We start from the raw sequence: 21228 nt of genomic DNA, 5'->3' as shown, positions 1-21228 counted from the left end.
GAGACCAAAACTAAAAGTAAAAGTAACATGTAGCTTGGTAATCACAGCTCGCCCCCTCCCCCTTTTCCACTCTCCAATCTCGTCTGCAAGAGAATGATAAAGTATGTTCACGATCGCAGCTACTCCACAGACAGCGCCATCGTCGCTCTGTCTCATGCGCGTAAGGACGATGTTCTGCAGCCTACCATTGTTGTTCTGACCCCTACAGACATATTAAAATTACATTTTTTAGACAAAATACATTGCAAGCGAGGAGATTCGAACCATGACATTTCGAACTTCTGGGTTGGAAAACATACGCCACTGACCACAAGGCCACCGAAACATATTCCAGACAAGGAGCTAAATAAGGTAAATATAAAAATATCACATATTCGGACCTGTAATTTCTTCATATGGAGATTTAATAGCTGCACCTGTTGAATGTCGAGCCGCCAACGTTGTTTTAAATACTTTGTACTAGAAGCACTAGTTTCACACATTTTATAAGATGTATACTAGAGTGCGCAACCGCCATTTTTGTTTTCAATGCTAGCTACTTGTAGGGCTATATCACATATTTCACACCTCGACTGCTAGAGAGGCTGTCATAATATTAGATTAATTTATACCCTCTAGAGTGCATTAGTGACAATCACTAAATCGTAGCAACCACAATCTTGTTTTTTTTTTCTTGTAGAAATAGATAATAATTTTTTATTTGTAATTTTGTTGTTTTATTTTTTGAACCTGTTGTTTTTTAGTCATTTTAAATTTTTGCATCCGTCGAGGATCAAACCGAGGTGATCGAATCAATCATAATTTTAACAAGTGAATTTTTTGATAATTTTTGGAATTTTTTCTGATTTTGTAGCTTTATAATTACAGATCTTCAAGATGGTGGCCAATATTGCTAATAAAATGGCGGATGCCACGACTGTCTGGTGATTGGCTCTCTATCTGGTAAAAATTAAATCAATATGGTGGAGGCATCCTCAAGCAGATGTCATATTTACTATGTGACATTCACACTCCTGGTATTAAATACTGAAAATAAGATGGCAGCAGTTCACTCTGGCAGACGACATGTTTACTATGTAAAACTAGCGCTCCTGGTAGCAAGTATTGAAAATAATTATGGCTGCCTCCAGCAGACAAAAACAAGATGGCGACTATGATGTTATAATCCAAGATGGCGGTCTCCATCAGACGAGAACAAGATGGTGGACATGATGTTATACTAGCTGGCGATATATATTTACCTTGGAATTAGTGGTGGTAGGTCATTCTGCCAGTGGCTTGTGTAGAGGATGGATATGTCGCCATTCTTAATCGAATTATTTCGCTGGGTTCGAATCCAGAACTTTTTATAAATTGTTAACAAAATTTTATTAAGTAATTTTTTATGAATTTAAAAACTTTTCCCGATTTTCTTGCTTAAATATTACGGATTTTCAAGATGACGGACAAATTTCAAAAAAGCGGGAATTTTTTCATAAAAATTTTTATTATTAAATTTTTTTGAAAAAATTATTTTCCTGAATTTCTAGCATAAAAATTACGGATTTTCAAGATAGTGGCCGTAATTTCATTCAAAATTTCGGCCAAGGTCAAGGTCGAGGTCAAAGCTTCCCTCCAAACACTATGGGAGGCTTGACGACGGGGAATTTAAGCCTCAATGAGGACAATTCAAGCCTCTGGCTTTTTTGGGGTATAAAATGGGAATTTTTCCCTCAAAAGGGGAATTTTCCCTTGAAATAGGGAAATTTCTAAAACTTTTGAGGAAATTTGACATCAAAAATGGCCGCTGTGACGTCATAACCCAAGATAGCGGTCGGCACCGCATGCACCGGGCCCTGGACTCTGCCAGAACACACATTCGTATACTACTATTAGAAAAAAGTCCAAACATTATTTATGTCTAAACGAGCACTTTTTAGGATCTACGCGCATGTTAAATGTTACCCGAGATGGTTTTCTTTTATTTAGAATTCAAATTGATGATGATAAATAAGCACAACTTCTGTCTAAAAAATATGCTTCTTTCTTTGTTTCATTAAAAATAAGTTTATTCATTATTTCTGAAAATATTCTCACTACGCTACTTAGTAATAAATTAACATATTTTAAAAAATGTGAATAGCAATTTAAATTCTTGCCATTAAATAATCGCAATGATTACTATGAATTAGCTCGATGAGATTACCAATGAATGTAATGTTATGATTATGCAAAATTAAAACAGACGTAAATTTTACATACAATTCTCATTTTATTATAGATCCTTCGCTCTTTTTCAATCCAATACATAAAAAGCTACTCTCTGACATATGCCTTTCCCGTGATGTCAATGGTAGTGCTCTCCGACATAGCCTCAATTTTAATTTACTTTTTAAATTTTTTTATTAAAATCTTGATAGATAGGTCGAATATCAAAAGTGGCTGACATAATATTTATGTTTTAAAATACAAGCGGGCTTTTTGTTTAATCGACCCGCTTTAGAGGAAATTGGGCTTCGCAGATTGTTTTGAAGATTCGGATGTAATTTTTCATGCTGGAAGTTTAGTATTATTTAGAGAAAGGACAATTTTACATGTTACACTGTTTAGAAGAGCCTTGAATAAATTCCAGGCAAAAGTAAAAGGGAAATGTACGTCAACAAAGTCACAGAAGTTTAAGTTGGTTCCCCGATACCGCAAAACCACATACGCGCCTAAAGTAAACATCAGCAGTGCGTCGGTAACTGAAGGGGAAAGGAAATAACCGAAATATGTGATCTTCGTTTCAACCTATTTTGTCATGACAATGTTTTATCGCTTGACTTTCAAAATTTAGCTTCGTTAAAGCATAGTTTATAATTTATGGAATGCCTGAAATTAATTTTGACTGTCTGCTAAGGCTACCCTACAGTCATTGGCTATTTGTATTGAATGCATCTTCTTTTTTTTTCCAAATGACTACAACTTTATTCATACTGTACACAGACACTGTGTTGGGGTTTTAAATGTCTTTTCAATTATAATCTGTGTTATTGCATAAAAAAAAGGGTTGTCTGTAAAGTCGGTTAACGGACGATAATTTTACGTGATAACGTCATAAGAAAACATTGATGAAAAATTGCATACTTTTTAATTTTCAAATATTATTTACAGTTTTTTGCAAATTTAATTTAAATAATTTGTTTAAATATAATCACGAAAAAATAGTTAAAAAGCCCGCCTTAACCTGTTTGATATTATAGAAGATTTTCTCGCACGGTGGTCGGCCGGTTCTTGCACGATCGGCTCAGGCGGAACGTGACAATTTATCGTGCGTGCAGCCGGCGTTCGTCGACTTATAAGACGTTATCACGTCAAAAAAAGATTGAAACTGACATGTATTTCGGTCCGTGATGTCCTTCGCTGCAACTGCATGCGTGTTACACAGCGGACTGGAACCTCGCCGTGATTGGCCACACTGTTGTTGTGCTCACCACTTTGGTCTGCTGGTCGACTTCACTAGAGGAGTCATGCCGTCTCTGAACAGGTTCTTGTGCTTGCTGAAGTTCACGATGTTGAAGATAACCCTCTGCAATTGAACACACTTTACAGACTTGGGGTCTCCATTAACATAACACAGTATTGAACACACATCTATATAGTTTAAAAGTAAACACGATACACGTATTAACATTCATGTTGTACACTTCTTTCGCGCAATTTCAAGGCATTTCTGGTATTTTACCATTGTAAAAAAAAGTATATGTTTTATTCAAACATTTTTACTAAAGAAATTGCCAGTTGTATAAACGTTTAAATTCATAAGAAAACAATTTAACAGTATTTACTAAATAAGTTATTTTTAATTTTATACATATTTTATATAAAATATAATAATTAATATTTTATTTTTTATTTTTTATGGTTTATGTATATAATTGTATGACACGCTTTCACCCACCTCCTCGTCTGCATGGACTTCAATATTCGATCCAGAGGGGAATAAATAAAGAGGGAAAATGAATTATAAAATGAATTGAATGAGTCTGATTCATACTGCAGTTTTGCGCTTCATTGTCATGGTAGAGTCGCGGAATTAAAATTGTTTCATAATAACACTCATAATTTAATGCAATACATTTCTGTAGACAACATTATACAGGCATGATTTATTATTTTCGCCAGTCTGTAAAAGTTTTGGGCACTCGGTACTCTTGAAAAACTAACATAGAGCTGACCATGCGAGAAGCGTGGAGTGCCCATATTAACCAGAGCCACTTTCAATTTTCAGTCCAGGGACTTGTTAACTGTGATTGTAAAAGTTAACTTTAGCTGGAAATGCAGCCTCTTGAATTGTAACGGCCAATTGTTGGGATGCGAGGAATCAAACATGCTCTCTCCTTTAGCTGATCCACTGTTTCTCCCCAGCTCTGATATGCACAGCAAAATCATTTTTTCAATAAAAACAAAGGAAAAAGAGCGGTCAAAGCACTGAATTGGTAATCCGGAGGCCGTGGGTTCAATTCCGACTACCCCTAAATTAGTTTTAACTTTTTTTTAAATATTTTAAAGAACCACCATAAGCACTGACACAAAGCGATTTTTACAGTAGAAGTAGCCAATACCGGAAAAAAAACGATAAAATATGGCGCCGAATGTTACCGAAGATGGTCGAAGAACTCCCGATTTATTTTTTATTTTTCCTAACCTAACTAAAACTAAGTGTATTTTGGAGGGGTCCGGGTTAGGGAGGGACCTAGGTGCGTCTCAGGCCGAAGCCTTTACGCCTAGTCATGCTGGGATTAGCCATGCAGGGAGAGGGTCGCATGCATCATGTGCTAGGAGGGGATTGGCCAGCCATGGCAGCGATTGGCGCCATGACTAACTCCCCTCACTCTTAAATCTAGACTATAACTAGAGATAGGTTGGGCCCAGGTAAAACCTGCATAGACACAGGGAAAACCCTGGGCACATTCATGCGGGATGCAAATTGGCATGCATTACGTGTAGGAATTTACAGGAGACAGAGGATGGTCTGGATGAAGTGTTGGACAGAGTAGAAAAGAGTCTACCATGCGGGGGTTGGGCACTTGGACTCGTGGTCCGCTTTTCTAGTTGTCCAGCACTGGATTTAGTGACCACGGACGCAAGCGCCCCTGGTGGTGAGTGGTTGCACTGACCACTCACTCCGCCGCCAGTCAGCACCTAAAAAACTAAGAAACTAACGAACTCCCGATCATAGGCATCGAGAGGCGGACACGCCCGAACAGTGCCGATTCCTCACGATTGGAAAGCCACCATAAAGCCGTAGTCCCATAAGAAATACATTGTGCCAGAATCGCCATTTATACAACTACTACTGTGCGTCTATAGCGATTGTATACAAACCCGTGTATCTATTTAAAATGGCGTTAATTTTGTTAGTGTGACGCATTTGAAAGCGCATACGTATTTTCTCCCCAAAAATCACCACCAAGTGAACCGCGAGATAATTTGTGTCTGGAAGGTCGGGGAAACTTGTCGATTCAGATCTTTAAAAGCTGTTAACGTCAGGGAATTTTGGAATTTCAAGCTAATAGCAATCCTGTTAAAACAGCACGTATCATGTACCAAAATAATTAAAATAATTTTCAATAAGTAATTCAATTAAACAAATATCGCCAATTAAAATAAACACGCAACATTCAATATTTAAAGAATGTTGTGAATAAAATTATTATTTTATAAATATTTAAAATTAATTAATTAGAATAAAGATTCAGCATATTTATTGATTTTAATTACTAAATAAAAATTTATTCAGAATATTTTAATAATAAGATAACTATTTTATACACATGTTTATATTAATATTGAATACTGAGTACATATTTTGTTTAATTTTTTGTTACAATAATTTCAAAATAGTTCAGTGTCGTAAATCAAAAATAAGTATAACTTCTAACGCGCTCACAAAAGTATACAAACCTGTTTTTTATATTTTAGATAAAAACGAGAACGAGTTGTCATTTTCTCTTTATATGTCAAACATTAGCTTAGTTCAAACCCCAGACCTAACAGGACGAGCCTAAAGCCGATTTTAGAACTTTTAAAGTCATCGAGAGTTTTAAAGGAAAAAAAAAGTAAAATTTTTCCTCAAAACGGGATTTTTTATTTGGAAATAGGGAAATTTCTATAGATTTTTCAGGAATTTTGAATTAATTTGGAAGGTCTAAATCACGAGAATGGCCGCCTGTTGTATCCGACTTGCAATCATAGTAAATCTCAATTCTCTGACTGCTTTTAGTAAATAAATTTTAAAAAAATTAAATAAATAATAATAATTGTATTTGTATAAGTATAATAATACATAAACGTGTTATTTAAAACTGTAAGAATTAAATTAATGAGGGAAAACTATTCCCAAGTATACGTACACTTATAAAAATATTTTATTTATAGATTGACTGTGTAGCAGAGTGGTCAAAGGCATTATGCTAGCATGCTGAAGGTGGTGACATCGAAAACGCCCACTTCCAATATAATTTTAACATTTTTTATAATCTTTAAGGATCCATCATAAGGACTAACATAAAGCGATTTTTACGATAGAATTAACCAATCCTTAAAATAATATTAAATATTGCTATCTGCGACGATATGGCGCCTCAGAAACGACACTAGCGCACCTAGCGAGCCATTGGGCAGGACTGATTCATTTTCCCTAACATAACTAAAACTAAGTGTATATGCAGGAGGGGTCCGGGTTAGGGGAGGGACCTAGATGCGTCTCAGGCCGAATTCTGTACGGCTAGTCATGCTGGGAATAAACTTGCAGGGAGAGGGTCGTATGCATCGTGTGCTAGGAGGGGATTGGCCAGCCATGGCAACGATTGGAGACATGACTAACTCCCCTCACTCTTAACTCTAGACTACAACTACTAGATAAGTTGGGCCCAGGCAAAACCTGCACAGACACAGGGAAAACCCTGGGCTCTGTCATGTTTGCATGCATTAAGTGTAGGAGAATACAGGATACAGAGGATGGTCTTGATGAATAGTTGGACAGAGTAGAAATAAGTCTACCATGCGGGGGGTTGGGCACATGGACTCGTGGTCCGCTTTATATTTTTAACCATTGTTGTATTTATGACCAGGGGCTCTCGCATCCTGGCGGTGAGTGGCTACTCTGGCCACTCACTCCACTGTCTGTCAGCCTCCAAAACAAGAGAAGAAAGAAAACTAGACAAACTTACACTCTTAGACACATGATTAGTTTCTTGATGTACACAGCTTCCAACCGAGTGGGCGCACTTTTCTCGAAATTAGACGTCATATAATATACTGAAACTAAATTAGTTTTCTTGTTTTATCAGTAGGAAATATTCGGCTACAATATTTATTTTTCATTTACGTATTTTGTTCCCTAAGTACCCATTATTTTTAAGACTTTGTGTTGAATTTTTTGATTAAAATAGTTTGATTTTATCTGGATTTTTTATCGTCTCTAAATTCCTTTTAGATACAGAGAAAAAACATCTTGTGGCACTATAAAAAATTGGAGAATCTTTTTACTTAATATTTAGTCCATCTCACTCGAAAGTATGCCGACCGCTGGCCTAACCTAACGCATGGCTGGGCCTCAAAAAAGATCAGGCAGGCCTTGAAAGGAGATGGTGTACATACGTGCAGTTTCAATACCGTGTCCTTAACGATATTCCATTACAAGGCTGAGTATCGAGATGGATGCAGTGCACGAGGAGTAGCTGAACTCCATCCCGGAGCACGGCTGGGTATCGAGATGGTTGCAGTGCCCGAGGAGTAGCTGAACTCCATCCAGGAGCACGGCTGGGTATCAAGTAGATGCAGTGCCCGAGGAGTAGCTGAACTCCATCCCGGAGCACGGCTGGGTATCGAGATGGTTGCAGTGCCCGAGGAGTAGCTGAACTCCATCCCGGAGCACGGCTGGGTATCGAGATGGATGCAGTGCCCGAGGAGTAGCTGAACTCCATCCCGGAGCACAGCTGGGTATCGAGAAGAATGAAGTGCCCCGAGGAGTAACTGAACTCCATCCCGGAGCACGGCTGGGTATCGAGATGGATGCAGTGCCCGAGGAGTAGCTGAACTCCATCCCGGAGCACGGCTGGGTATCGAGAAGGATGCAGTGGCCCGAGGAGTATCTGAACTCCACCCCGGAGCACGGCTGGGTATCGAGATGGATGCAGTGCCCGAGGAGTAGCTGAACTCCATCCCGGAGCACGGCTGGGTATCGAGATGGATGCAGTGCCCGAGGAGTAGCTGAACTCCATCCCGGATCACGGCTGCGTATCGAGATGGATGCAGTGCCCGAGGAGTAGCTGAACTCCATCCCGGAGCACGGCTGGGTATCGAGATGGATGCAGTGCCCGAGGAGTAGCTGAACTCCATCCCGGAGCACGGCTGGGTATCGAGATGGATGCAGTGGCCCGAGGAGTATCTGAACTCCACCCCGGAGCACGGCTGGGTATCGAGATGGATGCAGTGGCCCGAGGAGTAGCTGAACTCCACCCCGTAGCACGGCTGGGTATCGAGATGGATGCAGTGCCCGAGGAGTAGCTGAACTCCACCCCGGAGCACGGCTGGGTATAGAGATGGATGCAGTGGCCCGAGGAGTAGCTGAACTCCATCCCGGAGCACGGCTGGGTATCGAGATGCATGCAGTGGCCCGAGGAGTAGCTGAACTCCATCCCGGAGCACGGCTGGGTATCGAGATGGATGCAGTGCTCCTGAGGAGTAGCTGAACTCCACCCCGGAGCACGGCTGGGTATAGAGATGGATGCAGTGGCCTGAGAAGTAGCTGAACTCCACCCCGGAGCACGGCTGGGTATCGAGATGGATGCAGTGCCCGAGGAGTAGCTGAACTCCACCCCGGAGCACGGCTGGGTATCGAGATGGATGCAGTGCCCGAGGAGTAGATGAACTCCACCCCGCAGCACGGCTGGGTATCGAGATGGATGCAGTGCCCGAGGAGTAGCTGAACTCCACCCCGGAGCACGGCTGGGTATAGAGATGGATGCAGTGGCCCGAGGAGTAGCTGAACTCCATACCGGAGCACGGCTGGGTATCGAGATGGTTGCAGTGCTCCGAGTATTAGCTATTTCCATCCCGGAGCAAGGCAGGGTATAGAAATGGATGCAGTGCTCCGAGGAGTAGCCAAGCTCCACCCCGGAGCACGGCTGGGTATAGAGATGAATGCAGTGGCCCGAGGAGTAGCTGAACTCTACCCCGGAGCACGGCTGGGTATAGAGATGGATGCAGTGGCCCGAGGAATAGCTGAACTCCATCCCGGAGCACGGCTGGGTATAGAGATGGATGCAGTGGCCCGAGGAGTAGCTGAACTCCACCCCGGAGCACGGCTGGGTATCGAGATGGATGCAGTGCCCGAGGAGTAGCTGAACTCCATCCCGGAGCACGGCTGGGTATCGAGATGCATGCAGTGCTCCTGAGGAGTAGCTGAACTCCACCCCGGAGCACGGCTGGGTATCGAGATGGATGCAGTGCCCGAGGAGTAGCTGAACTCCACCCCGGAGCACGGCTGGGTATAGAGATGGATGCAGTGGCCCGAGGAGTAGCTGAACTCCACCCCGGAGCACGGCTGGGTATCGAGATGGATGCAGTGGCCCGAGGAGTAGCTGAACTCCACCCCGGAGCACGGCTGGGTATCGAGATGGATGCAGTGCCCGAGGAGTAGCTGAACTCCACCCCGGAGCACGGCTGGGTATAGAGATGGATGCAGTGGCCCGAGGAGTAGCTGAACTCCACCCCGGAGCACGGCTGGGTATCGAGATGGATGCAGTGGCCCGAGGAGTAGCTGAACTCCACCCCGGAGTACGGCTGGGTATCGAGATGGATGCAGTGCCCGAGGAGTAGCTGATCTCCACCCCGGAGCACGGCTGGGTATAGAGATGGATGCAGTGGCCCGAGGAGTAGCTGAACTCCACCCCGGAGCACGGCTGGGTATCGAGATGGATGCAGTGGCCCGAGGAGTAGCTGAACTCCACCCCGGAGCACGGCTGGGTATAGAGATGGATGCAGTGGCCCGAGGAGTAGCTGAACTCCACCCCGGAGCACGGCTGGGTATCGAGATGGATGCAGTGGCCCGAGGAGTAGCTGAACTCCACCCCGGAGCACGGCTGGGTATCGAGATACATGCAGTGCTCCTGAGGAGTAGCTGAACTCCATCCCGGAGCACGGCTGGGTATCGAGATGGATGCAGTGCCCGAGGAGTAGCTGAACTCCCCCGGAGCACGGCTGGGTATAGAGATGGATGCAGTGGCCCGAGGAGTAGCTGAACTCCACCCCGGAGCACGGCTGGGTATCGAGATGGATGCAGTGGCCCGAGGAGTAGCTGAACTCCACCCCAGAGCACGGCTGGGTATCAAGATGGATGCAGTGCCCGAGGAGTAGCTGAACTCCATCCCGGAGCACGGCTGGGTATCGAGATGCATGCAGTGCTCCTGAGGAGTAGCTGAACTCCACCCCGGAGCACGGCTGGGTATCGAGATGGATGCAGTGGCCCGAGGAGTAGCTGAACTCCATCCCGGAGCACGGCTGGGTATCGAGATGCATGCAGTGCTCCTGAGGAGTACCTGAACTCCATCCCGGAGCACAGCTGGGTATCGAGATGGTTGCAGTGCCCGAGGAGTAGCTGAACTCCACCCCGGAGCACGGCTGGGTATCGAGATGCATGCAGTGGCCCGAGGAGTAGCTGAACTCCACCCCGGAGCACGGCTGGGTATCGAGATGGATGCAGTGGCCCGAGGAGTAGCTGAACTCCATCCCGGAGCACGGCTGGGTATAGAGATGGATGCAGTGGCCCGAGGAGTAGCTGAACTCCACCCCGGGGCACGGCTGGGTATCGAGATGGATGCAGTGCCCGAGGAGTAGCTGAACTCCACCCCAGAGCACGGCTGGGTATAGAGATGGATGCAGTGGCCCGAGGAGTAGCTGAACTCCACCCCGGAGCATGGCTGGGTATAGAGATGGATGCAGTGGCCCGAGGAGTAGCTGAACTCCACCCCGGAGCACGGCTGGGTATCGAGATGGATGCAGTGGCCCGAGGAGTAGCTGAACTCCACCCCGGAGCACGGCTGGGTATAGAGATGGATGCAGTGGCCCGAGGAGTAGCTGAACTCCACCCCGGAGCACGGCTGGGTATCGAGATGGATGCAGTGGCCCGAGGAGTAGCTGAACTCCACCCCGGAGCACGGCTGGGTATCGAGATACATGCAGTGCTCCTGAGGAGTAGCTGAACTCCATCCCGGAGCACGGCTGGGTATCGAGATGGATGCAGTGCCCGAGGAGTAGCTGAACTCCCCCGGAGCACGGCTGGGTATAGAGATGGATGCAGTGGCCCGAGGAGTAGCTGAACTCCACCCCGGAGCACGGCTGGGTATCGAGTTGGATGCAGTGGCCCGAGGAGTAGCTGAACTCCACCCCAGAGCACGGCTGGGTATCAAGATGGATGCAGTGCCCGAGGAGTAGCTGAACTCCATCCCGGAGCACGGCTGGGTATCGAGATGCATGCAGTGCTCCTGAGGAGTAGCTGAACTCCACCCCGGAGCACGGCTGGGTATCGAGATGGATGCAGTGGCCCGAGGAGTAGCTGAACTCCATCCCGGAGCACGGCTGGGTATCGAGATGCATGCAGTGCTCCTGAGGAGTACCTGAACTCCATCCCGGAGCACAGCTGGGTATCGAGATGGTTGCAGTGCCCGAGGAGTAGCTGAACTCCACCCCGGAGCACGGCTGGGTATCGAGATGCATGCAGTGGCCCGAGGAGTAGCTGAACTCCACCCCGGAGCACGGCTGGGTATCGAGATGGATGCAGTGGCCCGAGGAGTAGCTGAACTCCATCCCGGAGCACGGCTGGGTATAGAGATGGATGCAGTGGCCCGAGGAGTAGCTGAACTCCACCCCGGGGCACGGCTGGGTATCGAGATGGATGCAGTGGCCCGAGGAGTAGCTGAACTCCACCCCGGAGCACGGCTGGGTATCGAGATGGATGCAGTGCCCGAGGAGTAGCTGAACTCCACCCCGGAGCACGGCTGGGTATAGTGATGGATGCAGTGGCCCGAGGAGTAGCTGAACTCCACCCCGGAGCACGGCTGGGTATCGAGATGGATGCAGTGGCCCGGCTGGGTATCGAGATGGATGCAGTGCTCCTGAGGAGTAGCTGAACTCCACCCCGGAGCACGGCTGGGTATCGAGATGCATGCAGTGCTCCTGAGGAGTAGCTGAACTCCTTCCGGAGCACGGCTGGGTATCGAGATGCATGCAGTGGCTCGAGGAGTAGCTGAACTCCACCCCGGAGCACGGCTGGGTATCGAGATACATGCAGTGCTCCTGAGGAGTAGCTGAACTCCATCCCGGAGCACGGCTGGGTATCGAGATGCATGCAGTGGCCCGAGGAGTAGCTGAACTCCATCCCGGAGCACGGCTGGGTATCGAGATGGATGCAGTGGCCTGAGGAGTAGCTGAACTCCACCCCGGAGCACGGCTGGGTATCGAGATGCATGCAGTGGCCCGAGGAGTAGCTGAACTCCACCCCGGAGCACGGCTGGGTATCGAGATGCATGCAGTGGCCCGAGGAGTAGCTGAACTCCACCCCGGAGCACGGCTGGGTATCGAGATGCATGCAGTGCTCCTGAGGAGTAGCTGAACTCCACCCCGGAGCACGGCTGGGTATCGAGATGCATGCAGTGGCCCGAGGAGTAGCTGAACTCCACCCCGGAGCACGGCTGGGCCTCCAACAGGCGGACGGCAATGAGCGTGCAGCTCGGCCGCGGCTCGGCTGCAGGATCAATGCGCGCCCTGCGGGTAGGGGGAGGGCATTGCCCGCGAGCCACCCTCCCAGGGCCTGGGCAAGTGCACAGTCTCGCCTCCCAGGGCCTGGGCAAGTGCACAGACTCGCCTCACAGGGCTGCACGTGTCGGTGGCACGCCAGTACACCACCAATAGTTACACTTTCCTGGCACTAAAATATCTTGGAGACTTTAGCTCTTAATTCATTTTACTGAGTGGCCGACAACCCGAATTAATTTTTTTAAAATATAACTTTAGCAAATGTCGTGTCTTTGACAGTCATTTAAACTGAAACCTAAATCTTAAGTTACTTCTCCGACGTTTAAAGAAATTGACTTGAGGTTCACTAAACGCTGCCCTATGTGACTCTACCACTGTAGTTGTTGGTGGCAATGTCCGCTATCTTGGATTGTGACGTCACGGCGGCCATCTTTGATGACATTTGTCTTTACCTTTCACCTTTACCTTTCACCTTAAACTTTGACCATAATCTATGTATTGACATTTGACCTTGACCTTGGAAGTTGACCTCATCCGCCATCTTAAATCCCGCCATCTTAAATCCCGCCATCTTAAATCCCGCCATCTTAAATCCCGCCATCTTAAATCCCGCCATCTTAAATTTCGCCATCTTGAAATCGAGCACCCTACTCACGATCGTTGCGCTTTTCGTTACGGTAGAATTTTATGCCATTTTTAAATTATGACACTGTGTTCACAATTTTGTTTTGGTCTGCTGGAGGCCGCCATATTGAATCTGACATCAAAGCCACTTTTTTTTATTCTGATGTCACAGCCGCCATCCCTTTTTAGTCTGCCGTATGCCGCCATCTTGGATGACATCACAACTGCCATATTTTTTTTTTTCTGCTGGAGGTCGCCATCTTGAATGACATAATGTTCGCCATATTAGTTTCTGTTGTTATTTCCTAGAATGCCCCAGCATCGCTCTGTCTCGTGCAAGTAAGGTCGATTATCCATTCCTAAAAGTAGTGTAATGACCCTTATCGACATATTAAATTTTTTATACAAAATACACTGGAAAACTAGGTCATTCGAACCATGACAGCTCAGGCATCTGGTTGGAAAACATATGCTTTTGACTACACGGCCATCGGGACATTTACCTGACTGAGAATTCAATAAGGTATATATAAAAATAATACACATATTCGGACTTTTGAATGTCATTAATTTGAATGAATAATATCATCACCATTTGGAGACTGAGCTACCATCTTTATTTTCTGTACTTGATCCCAGGAGCACTAGTGAACACGCCGACTGCTAGAGGGCACTGCCGACATGTTGTTTTGAATACTCGATACTAGGAATGCTAGTGTCATGTGGTACACACATCGTCTGTTAGTGTGTGCTGCCGCCATATTAGTATAATTTTTACCCACTAGAGTGCAATAGTATTTATTACCATGACATCCACATATCGCATATCTGAGCCACCATCTTGAAAATCTGTTATTGTTAAGCTAGAAATTCGGAAAAAATTCCAAAAACCATCAAAACATTTACTCGAGCGCTCAATATCGCAAATAAAATCTAAATATTGTTGTAGGTACTTTAGTAGATCTTCCTCTACCACTGGTGTTTGGGACTAGTAAGACCCAAAGAAATACCACAATAAATATTTAAATTTTGCCTCTTAAAAAATATTATTTAGGAGTTTGAAGAATTTTTTACAACACTGTTCGAGAATTGACATGATAGGGCAGACTTACGGGCATTTAAAATTCGCTAACCACGCCTTTACATTGAGGTTTTTTTTTTGGAACAGATTAGTGCTACTAGTCATCCTTAGTTATCTTTCAGGTCCACAGAATTGATGGTATCTAACTAGATTAGGATATGAATGTGCTTGGCACGAAATATCCTGTTACTTATGAGTTAAATTATGATGAGCCGGGGACATAGGTCTTAATTTAATTGCTCCTTAGAAGTAAAAGGAATTTAAAACAGTGTGTGACTGGTGACTCACCTGGTCCAGACGCACATTGTCCACGCTGAAGTTGAACCAGAGCCGGAAGCGAGGGTTGCATGTGTCCGGCCGGATGGACAGGTCGTACTCGAACTCCGACACCAGGTCCACGCGGCCCAGGTTCCCTGCCAACACGTCGAGTCCACTCCGAGTCCACTCCGGGTCCACTCGGTCGCCAACCGCGCTGGCAGCTGACTCGTCAACTGCTTACTTCCACGCGATGAAGAAACGAATTAACTGTTCCGGCTAGGAAATTTATGCTTTCACACTTTTTGACGTGACAACGTCTAATAAATCGATGAACGCCGGCTGCACGCACGGAAAATTGTCCCGTTGCGCACATTGTCCCGTTACGCTGTGTCCCGTTACGCTCATTGTACGCTTGCGCCGCATCTATCTCTCTTCCACTCGATTGGCCTATGCGTCCTGGTGATTCATATGACTGATGATAGATATTTGATTACAGTTTATTTATATGAAAACTTGTTCATAATTATATTTAAACTTTATAGCTAAACACCAGTTTTTAAAATTAATTACAAGTCATCTACACGTGAACTGATTCAATTTTATTCATAAAAGTATGCAATCATTTCATCAATGTTTTATTATGACGTGGTCACGTTTAACCTTTACAGAAAACCCAATTTTTTTTTTCTAGTTCACTGTAATGTGTGTTATTAATATTAAAATTCTAAGTTTCTAGTGTCAGTTTCAAGTATTTATGGGGGCTAATAATTATTATTTTTTGGCAGGCATGTTCTGTTCCCTATGGCTCCCTGGAACAATATATAATGAACATATAAAAAAATGTTCGCAAATGGTGGGGCATAATTTTAATGTGTGGCAGAAAATGTCAAAAACAAAAAGTCACTTTTGTTGAACAAATGTTTAGAAACAAGTCCCTGCAAAGTTGCATATGCGCGCACAGCCTTTTCTGCGCAGTCACGCATGCAAGATGGCCAACCGGAAATGAGAGCGCTCCAGCGCAGCAGGTGTGTGTTCAGGGAAGCCTAAGATGTACATCAAGCATTGTCCCTTCCCCACCACGCCCGAATATTCACCTTCGGCCAACCTCGGGTTCATTTATATATATATTTTTATTTCTCTGTTTATTTTAATGTAGCCATACTAACCTAACTAACCGTCCATAGTGTTTTAAAGTGTTTTAGTGTAGCTAACCTAACCGACCACTTTTAATATTTGAATTCATTTTTCCTGCGCGATTGTTTAATTTTTTTTCTAACCTAACTAAAACTAAGTGTATCTGGTAGGGGTCCGGGTTAGGGGAGGGACCTAGGTGCGTCTATACGCCTAGTCATGCTGGGATTAGCCATGCAGGAAGAGGGTCGCATGCATCATGTGCTAGGAGGGGATTGGCCAGCCATGGCAACGATTGGTGCCATGACTAACTCCTTTCACTCTTAAATCTAGACTATAACTAGATATAGGTTGGGCCCAGGTAAAACCTGCATAGACACAGGGAAAACCCTGGGCACATTCATGCGGGATGCAAATTGGCATGCATTACGTGTAGGAATTTACAGGAGACAGAGGATGGTCTGGATGAAGTGTTGGACAGGGTATAAAAGAAAAATAAAACAAATCCCGAGGTTGGCCGAAGGTGAATGTTCGGGCGTGTTCGGGCAGGGACGGAACTTGATGTACATCTCAGGCTTCTCCCAGCGCAGCAGGTGTGTGTTAACTCACCCGTCTCGAACGAGGCGTCGAAGCAGAGGTGGCCTCGCTTGGCCTTGCCGCTGTGTCCGGGCGGTCGTATCACGACACGTGCGACGTTGCCTTGTCCTCCCTCGTTCTCGCTGTCCTCCTCTGGAACACGGGCGATTCCTGCCATTGCTTGCTTGCACCGAGTGGCACGGAGCCAACCCGAACGACAGACAAACGCACAGAAACACAGAAAGCTAACAAAATCAGCCTGCCGATTATATAATGGTATAAATTAAATCTAATTAGTAGAGACCTGCAAAATTCGCGGTTTCGATGGCCTTCAGGATAGACTGCACATACCTCTGTACACTCGGGCAAATAACGTAAGTTGATTGGCTGCCGACTTGTAAGTCGTCTCAGCCGCTTTGGTTGTGGGTTTATAACTGGTTGAGATTCGTCCAGATGAACAGTAAGCCAATATCAAAATTATCTAAGAGGTATATGTGTTTGAATTCTAGCCTATCGCCGAATGAATTCGCGAATTTTGCAAATCTCTACTATTTAGTTAAGCTCAACCATGGAAAACTACTTCAGTAGTATATAATAGGGCATACTGACACAGGCTTTAAGGTTTTGAGCCGGAGGAGCTGAACATCATCTTTGATTGTGACGTCATAGCGGCCATCTTAGACTCTAAATGACTCAAAAATAACTCTAAGTGACTCAAAATTTCTAAAACGTTTTCAATTTCGTTGGAAAAATTCCCGTTTTGAGGGGAAATTTCCTGTTGTATTCCTCGAAAATTAAAAAATTGGGAATTCGATAAACCTCAAAAGACTTTACCTTAGGAAAAACAAAAATTTCATAAAAGCGGCTTAAGACTCCTAAAAGCAAGCCGCCATAAGCCGCTATCATCAGGACCTTGACCTTGTCCTTGACCTTAAAATTCAAATTCTTTAATTTTTGACCGAAAAAATTCTGAAAAAATTCCAAAACAATATTTTACAAAATTGCCTACTTCAAATGTTTAGCTAGTAATAAATTTTGGCTTTGGTTCGATTCCCGGCGTGAGTAAACATGTAATTTATTAATGTATTAAAAAAATTCTTCGTAAAAAATTTAAAAGTGATAAAAATTTTTACGTCACACCCACCATCTTGTATTAAGACGTAATTGTTGCAATTTTCGTTACGGCCACCATCTTGAAAATCCGTAATTTTTATGCTAGAAAATAAGGAAATATGTTACATTTATAAAAAAAAATATTATAATAATATTTTAATAAAATATTTTTAAAAAACTGTTGCACATATAGTTACGGTCGCCATATTGGATTCTATAAACGTTGCACATTTCGTTACGCCCGCCATCTTGTACGTGTATGACATAATCGTTGCACGGTTTGTTACGGACACCATCTTGAAATTGAAAATCCGTAATTATTATCAGATTTTAATGGGAAAAATATAAAATTTATAAAAAAAATAATTAATAAAATTTAATATGAAATATGACATCACAGACACTATATTGTTTTCTTCTGGTGGAGGCAGCCATCTTTATTTTCCGTACTTTCTACCAGTAGCGCTAGTGTTCTGTCATCTGCCATCTTGTTTTCAGTACTCGATACCAGGAGCACTAGTGTCACATAGTACATATGCCGTCTGCTAGAGGACACTTCTGCCATATTGATTTAATATTTACCCGCTAGAGGGCCAATCACCAGACCATTGTGGCATCCACCATCTTGTCGGTCGTATTGGCCACCATCTTGAAAATATGTAATTATAAAGCTAGAAATTCAGTAAAAATTCTAAATTTCATAAAAAAAAACTGCAATTAATATATTGATTGATTAGATCGATGAAACAATTTGAGTTTGTGTAAAAAAAAATATTAATTTCAATAATATATAGTGAAATCTCTTAAACAGACATAAATAACTCTACTCTCAGCTTCCAGTAAGCAGATGTTTACATTTTGACCGCAACCTTGAAAATCTTTAGTTGTTTACTTAGAAATTCGGCGCCAGATGAGGTCGAGTTGCCCCAGAATCCTTGTGAGCCAGAACCACAGTATTTGTCTGTTTGTAACGTATTCTCGGAAAGTTGATATCAACATTCGTGTTTCGCAGAGCAAGGGTGTTGTGTGTGTCAGTATTAGGAAGGATTTACAGACGAAGAAAGCTGTGCCGTATTTCGAAGAAATCCTAAAGCTATAGTTCCCGAAACCCTTCGTCCTTTGGTATCGACTTACTTCCGTGTTTTTTTTTTATTGAATGCCACTTATGTGTTGAAAACAAACTTTTCGCCGAATTTCATCATATTTGGCCTGGCCGGAGCTGCGTACGGACGTACGTAATTTCGTACGTTCCTTTACGGAATGCCAGTGGTCCAAGACCCCACATAAAGCATTTAACAGTCGGCTTTTACTGTGCATTTATCCATGATGTGTGTAATAAACTATAGATATATTATTTTAAGTAGAGAAAATTTTTGACGTGATAACGTCTTATAAATCGATGAACGCCGGTTGCACGCACGAAAAAGCATGACTCATTGTCAGGTTCCGCCTGAGACGAGCGTGCAAGAACCGGCCAACCACCGTGCGAGAAAATCTTCTATAATATCAAACAGGTTAAGGCGGGCTTTTTAAAAGCAGCAATTTAAAAAATTTCATTTGTTTGTCCAATTTCGTCATTTCAAATTAACAATTAATTGATATTGATTTAATTTCAGTTTATTTCTATAACTAATTGTTCGTGATTATATTCAAACAAATTATTTAAATTAAATTTGCAAAAACTGTAAATAATATTTGAAAATTAAAAAGTATGCAATTATTTCATCAATGTTTTCTTATGACGTTATCACGTAAAATTATCGTCCGTAAACCGACTTTACAGATAACCACCTCCCTCCCCTTTTTTACACGGTTATAACACAAAAAATACTCCAACATATTCGCACTGAATCGACATGACAGGAAATTGGGAAGCCTTCTTTTCACAGACGAGAGAGCCAAACGACCGATCGTGCATCTTAGTTTTTTTTTTTTTTGGTTCATTGTAAATGTGTTGATAAAAGGATACTAATGGTCAATTAGGTTAGGTTAGCTTTCAGTATAAATACTTTAAAACATTGTGGACGGTTGATTTGGTTAGGATAGCTACATTAAAGATCCGTGGGGGGGGGGGGGGGGGGGGAAGCGAGCATGAACTTCGGGGAACTTCGGGTTTTGGCTCTCTCGTCTGTGAAAAGAAGGCTTCCCCAGGAAAATACGTGTGCAAATGCTCGACATACGCCAGTTCCGGCGGGAAACCACGCGGCGACCTGCGTCACTCTACGCGGGTGCCGACTCTATGGCCGGGCGGCAGAGATCGCGGCGTATTGGAAATCGTTACGCACGCACGCGGGCGGGCGGCTGCCGCAGTCACGTCTGGCAGCCCGCCGAGGCCCGAGCAAACACTCGGGCCCGCCTCGAACCGCGGACCAATCAGCGCCCCGCTTCGGCCGCGCGCGACGCCGCCATTGGCCCACACTCGGCCGCGCGGGCGCGTGGTCGCCAGTCGCGCAGCAACGAGAAGCCTGAGATGCACATCAAATTCTGTCCCTGCCCGATCACACCCGAACAATTCACCTTCGGCCAACTTCGGGATTTGTTTTACTTTTTGCGCAGGAAAAATGATTTCGAATATTAAAAGTGGTCGGTTAGGTTAGCTACATTGAAACACTTTAAAACACCATGGACGGTTAGTTAAGTTAGTAGATATAGCTACATTGAAATAAACAGAGAAATATAAATTTTTTTTTCCTAACCTAACTAAAACTAAGTGTATCTGGTAGGAGTCCGGGTTAGGGAGGGACCTAGGTGCGTCTCAGGCCGAAGCCTATACGCCTAGTCATGCTGGGATTAGCCATGCAGGGAGAGGGTCGCATGCATCATGTGCTAGGAGGGGATTGGCCAGCCATGGCAGCGATTGGCGCCATGACTAACTCCCCTCACTCTTAAATCTAGACTATAACTAGAGATAGGTTGGGCCCAGGTAAAACCTGCATAGACACAGGGAAAACCCTGGGCACATTCATGCGGGATGCAAATTGGCATGCATTACGTGTAGGAATTTGCCCATCAAGTTCTGTCCCTTCCCAATTACACCCGAACAATTCACCTTCGGCCAACTTCGGGATTTGTTTTACTTTTTGCGAAGGAAAAATGATTTCGAATATGAAAAGTGGTCGGTTAGGTTAGCTACATTAAAACACTTCAAAACACTGTGGACGGTTGGTTAGGTTAGTACGGCTACATTAAAATAAACAGAGAAATATAAATATATATAAATGAACCCGAGGTTGGCCGAAGGTGAATTGTTCGGGTGTGTTCGGGCAGGGACAGAACTTGATGGACATCTTAGGCTTCCCCGCAGCAACGCGGACACGTCAAGTTTATGGTTAAGTAGTTATTTGACACAGAACATATTCATAACACGGCCAGCAACTTTCGGCTATCTCAAAGCTTACGATTCCCAACTATTCTGATGTGTAACATGAAAATATGACTGAAAAGGGGAAAAAAAAACTTCCATGCATTCTAAACATGCAGAAATTAAGATAAATCAACTACGAAATATAAAAAATTGAATTTTAAGAAGACGACGAATAATGTAAATCATGCTCGCAATCATAATGAAATATTATTTAAACTCGTACATAAAAAGTGATACGATATTTAATAACCTGCAGAATGCGCGTCTGTCGTCCGCTATAGTGCAGTGTGTCGATAGAAAA

General features: G+C 44.2%; 2 protein-coding genes across 11 annotated transcripts in view; one reads left to right on the top strand and one right to left on the bottom strand.

Annotated features, from left to right (window-relative positions):
* LOC134529816 (ELAV-like protein 1) overlaps window positions 1-21228 on the top strand; it is a 364764-nt gene that overhangs the window by 68008 nt on the left and 275528 nt on the right. The gene's annotated exons all lie outside the window — the stretch shown is intronic.
* Window positions 1-21228, bottom strand: part of LOC134529815 (cytosolic carboxypeptidase 6) — a 120798-nt gene that overhangs the window by 89178 nt on the left and 10392 nt on the right. Inside the window, exons 2-4 of the mRNA XM_063364283.1 lie at window positions 16484-16603; window positions 14774-14898; window positions 3453-3547 (exon numbers count right to left, since the gene is read on the bottom strand). Coding sequence (XP_063220353.1) covers window positions 3453-3547; window positions 14774-14898; window positions 16484-16603 — 340 coding nt within the window. The remainder of the gene's footprint in view (window positions 1-3452; window positions 3548-14773; window positions 14899-16483; window positions 16604-21228) is intronic.

This window comes from Bacillus rossius, chromosome 2 (assembly GCF_032445375.1).
Source record: "Bacillus rossius redtenbacheri isolate Brsri chromosome 2, Brsri_v3, whole genome shotgun sequence".
Lineage (NCBI taxonomy): Eukaryota > Metazoa > Arthropoda > Insecta > Phasmatodea > Bacillidae > Bacillus > Bacillus rossius.
Note: the sequence above shows the minus strand (reverse complement) of the source record. Positions and strands in the feature narration are given on the sequence as shown.